At 46.0% G+C, this 5,000-nt stretch overlaps 1 protein-coding gene across 2 annotated transcripts in view; it reads left to right on the forward strand.

Annotated features, from left to right (window-relative positions):
• The window catches only part of kremen1 (kringle containing transmembrane protein 1), a 62,759-nt gene that overhangs the window by 20,624 nt on the left and 37,135 nt on the right, over positions 1-5,000 (forward strand). For both annotated transcript variants that reach the window (XM_042100933.1, XM_042100934.1), the window contains exon 2: positions 4,965-5,000. This exon is cut by the window's right edge and continues 127 nt beyond it. In XM_042100933.1, coding sequence (XP_041956867.1) covers positions 4,965-5,000 — 36 coding nt within the window. The remainder of the gene's footprint in view (positions 1-4,964) is intronic.

Consider the following 5,000-nt stretch of genomic DNA (forward strand, 5'->3'; position numbering starts at 1 on the left):
GTCTGAGAATCTCACAGGTCTGTGTCAGCAAATGTCTGCACTCCCAGACGCTCTGTCAGTAGACATGTGGGCTGTGACAAATGAACGGTCTCCTCCACCAGTGATGTGGTCATTTGGGTTTGTCTTCCACTCGTCCTACTCATTTATCTCACAAATGCTACATCTTTAGCAGGAGATAACTGTGGAAATGCACAGATGTAGTTGCAGCTTGCTTTATATGTGTTTATGTAATTATTTAGTTTATGTAATTATGTATTACATTATTGGCTTACATAATTGCCAAAGGGTTCTCCGATGTTTTATCTGTCCATGGCTCTGTCTGATCATATGTTGGCAAATCTCCATCACACACACGCAATTTTGTGTGCATGTGTGTTTGTGTTGCGGGGGCTGGTGTTGGAGGGGGGGCCCAATGAAAATGCTTGCACCTGGGCCCAGCACAGCTATGTTACGCCACTGCTTATTGCTTTTCTAAAACGGTTACTACATATATCTGGCAATAAAATAAAGGCACAGCAACAAGAAATGTAACAATTTATTCATAGATAATCATTCTTCCGCCAAAAAATATATTTCCTCTATCTGAATGGTTGCCAAGCAACATCGAGAAGCAGCTACTCTAACTTTTGAATGAATTTGTGGTAGCACAGTAGGCCTACTATAGAATAAAATGCAGCCAAGGTGTATGTTTGTGTGGATTTTACAACAGCATTGAACGTGATTCAGCCAATCATAATCAAGGACCGGAACTATCCGTTTTAGAAGAGTGCTTTTGTGTCAGAACCCCTTCTTTGCCCATCTGCACGGCCCCATCAGCGCAGTGTGACCTGACTGTCCTCTTGGCCACCCGCTTCTTTGTTTTGGGTGCTTGTTAGTTGTTTGTTTCTTTTCCGTACGAATCACTCTGATGTTTCTTACCCTTTTACAGAGAAAACAAGGATATTTGAAGTGGGAATGTGGAAGTAATTAAACCCCCCCCCCCCCCCCCACACACACACATACACACAAAAAACTACTAGCGTAATGACAGGGCGATTAACTCTTTTCAAATAATCCACGGAGCTCCTCTTTCTTTCCCCCTCTGTAGAAAATAGAACTCTCGTTTTTGAGTCTGTGGTGTGGTGTTGGGGCGAGTCCTTCCCTGTCTTGACTGCCGTTCTGTTTTCTAGATCTGTGCACGTTTTATAGGATTTTGTGGAAGTGGAGAGAGAGGAGTCGGGCAGGGTGTGTGTGTGTGTGTGTGTGTGTGTGGATAGTGGTGGTGCTGGTGGTGCGTGGTGTGTGTGTGTGTGTGTGTGTGTGTGTGTGTGTGTGTGTGTGTGGAGGGGGTTGGGATGGGGTGGGGTGGTGTAGTTAGCCTTTCATGAGGCTGTGGCTCTGTTTTCCATCTAGCGCTCAGATCCAACCACAACAAAGACGTCACGTGGCTGCACGAGCCTCAGTGGTCGCTCTGCAAACACGGGTGGGGTGGGGTGGGGTGGGGTGGGGGTGCATGGGGGGGTCGGGGTGGAAGAATTGTTACAAACAGTCAGTGCCGACACCTTTTGTCTTCTCCACTCCACTCATACACATTCACACTCTGAATGGACAAGCGCCCCATCCATCCATTCATCCATCCATCCATCCATTCATCTATTCATCTATCCATCCATGTTTTCTGCTCTTTTTTGTCGTTTTATTTCTTCCTATGCCTTGTTCTCTTTTTCTTCTCTCAAAGGCATCTCTACAACAGTCCTCCTTTACGACGGGCTCCCTCTCTCTCTCGCTCTCTCTCTCTCTCCCTCTCCCTTTCTCTCCCTCTCTCTCTCCCTCTTCCTCTCTCTCCCTCTCTCTCCCTCTCCCTCTCTCCCTCTCTCCCTCTCTCTCTCTCTCTCCCTCTCCCTCTCCCTCTCTCTCTCTCTCTCTTATCTCATCGTCCCATTTATAGCCTCTGCTTCCCTTTGCCGCCACAAGAAAATGACTGGCAGTGACCACATCAAACCCCCGCTGCTGCTGTGGTCGAACGCTGCCTCACCCTCTCCCTCACCCTCACCCTCACCCTCACCACGCCGCGCCCTCTCTCTTCCCGGCAGTCCGGCCTGGAAACTCTTTGGCTGCTCTCATCTCATCTCACCACCGGCCGCAACATGCGCCCCCCCCCCCCCCCCCCCCCCCCCCCGGAGGCCCAGCGTGCTGAAATGAACTACAGCAGAAGTGTCGCTCCTTGAGAGGGAGAAAGAGACAGAGAGAGAGAGAGAGTGAGAGAGAGAGTGAGTGAGACAGACAGAGGGGAAAAGAGAGGAGAGGGAGGGACAAGGAAGGGAAGGGAAGGAATGGGGTGAGAGAAAAAGAGTGTGTGAGAGAGAGAGAGAGAGAGAGAGAGAGAGAGAGAGAGACTGTCAGAGGGGGAAAAACTTTCAGTAGAAAAGCACCTCACATTTCTATCATTTTCCATCGAGTACTTTCCCCCTGATAGCAAGTGTACCTGATATGTAAGCACTTTCAGCTGCATTCCCTGTATGAAAAGTCTATTTGCATTATCATGTGTAGCATTTACATTCTTTCATTCCATTCATGGAGGCTGTTATCCAAAGCCACCTCCAGCACAGATATACATTTGTGTCAGTGTGTGTACTTCCTGGGCGTCAAGCTCATGACCTTAGCGTTGGCCCCTTACTCTTCCTCACTCACCAGATGTGAACACAGTATTCTGCTGATGGGCTCAGGGGTGATTCACGGCCACGTCGTCGTAACTGCCCCCAGACTTCCTCCCGTGTCCCAGCTCCCCCCCCCCAGCCTTGTCTGCCCTTCTGTGCTTCCTTACTCATGCTCACGTTACTCCCCCCACCCCCACAGACACAACCACACAAAGACACCACTGCCAGGCATGGTCTGTGTGCTTTGTTTATTATGTGAATCCATCCAGTTTTAATGTCACGGCCATATCTCCTGCTTTTACGTTGCTGCAGCTCTCTCTCTCTCGCTCGCTCGCTGCCACATGCGTGTCACATGAAGTGAATGGAGCACAGGCCGATGGTGAGATGAGTTTCATTAGCGATACTGACCGAGTCACTGAGGTGCCTCGTGGTGTCTACCGAGGGCACGGCTAATTTGAGGTACAGAGAGAGGAAACAGAGCGAGCGCAGAAGGTCGACATTTTTTTTCAACCATCGATGCCTCCACAGAGCTGAGACTCGCCACTGACACCTGAGTGGCCTTCATTTAAATATGGACGCCTCTCGAAAGCACAGTTTACTTGTGCCTTTTCTAATTGACCCTGACATTCAGGAAATGGGAGGGAAATTGCACCTTATTTCTTTTCCTAAATGGAAGGTGAATACGGATGTAAGTCCTCCTTGATTAGTGATCCACTGAGCCTTGTTGTTGTCCTCAAAATACCAGGCTGTGCTTGTGTTCAGACAGACCTCCTAGGGGATGTTTGAAGCACGGTTGAGTTGTATTTTTCCTCTTTTGTGTTGAACTTAAAAGTCTCTTTGAACAGCTGGGAACTGTCTTACACAGAGCCTAATGGTTTTATGAAGATTTAAAGCTGCATTACTGGATTGATGCTACATGTCAAGTTGTCTGCAAACTTCAGTATGGATTTTTTTAAAGACCAGTCTGAGGCCATGTTCAAAGCATTCAGAGCTGCCTTCGATGCGTCTGCACTCAGTCGATTGAAGAACGGATCACAGTTCTTTTGTTTAGAGTTCCGAGATGGACATTGGCGCCTTTGAGGTTTTGCTCACCCAGTTGGATAAAAATGAGGCGTTTCACAAGAACCACTGCTGCTAACCAAAGTAAATGGCAGGGAGTTGGACGCATGTAGTGCCAGGCTTGACTTGAAAGGAGCGAGAGCAAAACAAAAACATAACGACTCTAATATGAATTGGGCTGGATTTGGCCTAGATAGGACACAAATCAGACATGATGAATAGTGTAAAAGAAGGACTGTTTGGGGCTCTCAAGGATAGGGATCTCATTGGCACGCCAATAGTTTATTTTAACTCAGAAGCAGTCCAATATGCTGGTATTTTTGTAAAAAGAAATAGGAGGAAATTCTTTATGACAGTTCAGGAGATAAGACTATAGTTCTGCCATCTGCACTGTGTCTTTTGGTATCCTCACTCTGATCTTTGGTGATCTATGATGATCTATGAACAATGATGTTGAAAGAATAGTTTTCTAAAAAGAGGTGAACGTTTTCATAACCGCCAGTACTGACAGTTAATTACTCATAAGTCAATAAGGCATTTGAAGTTTCCCTAAATGTTCCAAAATTATGAACAAACTCACTCAGGAACTTTTTGTGTTGTACATTCACGAGGGGAAATATATTTCCAAGTTGGAAGTGAAGGCATTTTTGTACTGCCGATAAAATCTGAATGTATATTTAATCATAAACAGATATGTGATGTAAGGAACAGCAGTATTCATTGCCTGCTAGACGTGCGCACATTTCCACATTTCGTGTAGTATGCCAGAAGTGATTCATTGTATTCACTGCAATCGTTTTCTGGACAGATTTTGAATTACAAATCCATTTCAATGGCAAATCTGTGTTGTTGCTTTATTTACAGTAAATACTCATCCTTATTCCTATTGTGTCGACACAGTACCGCATCAACGATCGCCACTGCTTATAGAACTGAAAATAGGACATGTTTTTGTCCTACATGCGGGACTAAAAGGTTTTCAGTGGACCAAATCACAGCAGGACAGCAAATGATCTGATATCCCATTGCTGTGACTATTGTTCTGTTAGATAGTGTTTTGTTGTGTGTTAAAGTACTTCATTTATTGCGTGGTACTTCTAATGTTGATGATCTAGCATGTGAAGACGCATTCAAGTAGGAAGTTCATTGGACTTGGTGGACTATTTTTTACTGAAGCCCCTTTTTCATGGGTAAGTGAAACATATGTCGAGACAAAAAAAAATGTAATCGTTGAATCCGTATGTTTGTCTCCTTTTGTCCTCCGTACAGAGTGCTACACGGCCAACGGCGAGGACTACCGGGGTC

Source organism: Alosa sapidissima, chromosome 8 (genome assembly GCF_018492685.1).
Source record: "Alosa sapidissima isolate fAloSap1 chromosome 8, fAloSap1.pri, whole genome shotgun sequence".
In the NCBI taxonomy this organism is placed as follows: domain Eukaryota; kingdom Metazoa; phylum Chordata; class Actinopteri; order Clupeiformes; family Clupeidae; genus Alosa; species Alosa sapidissima.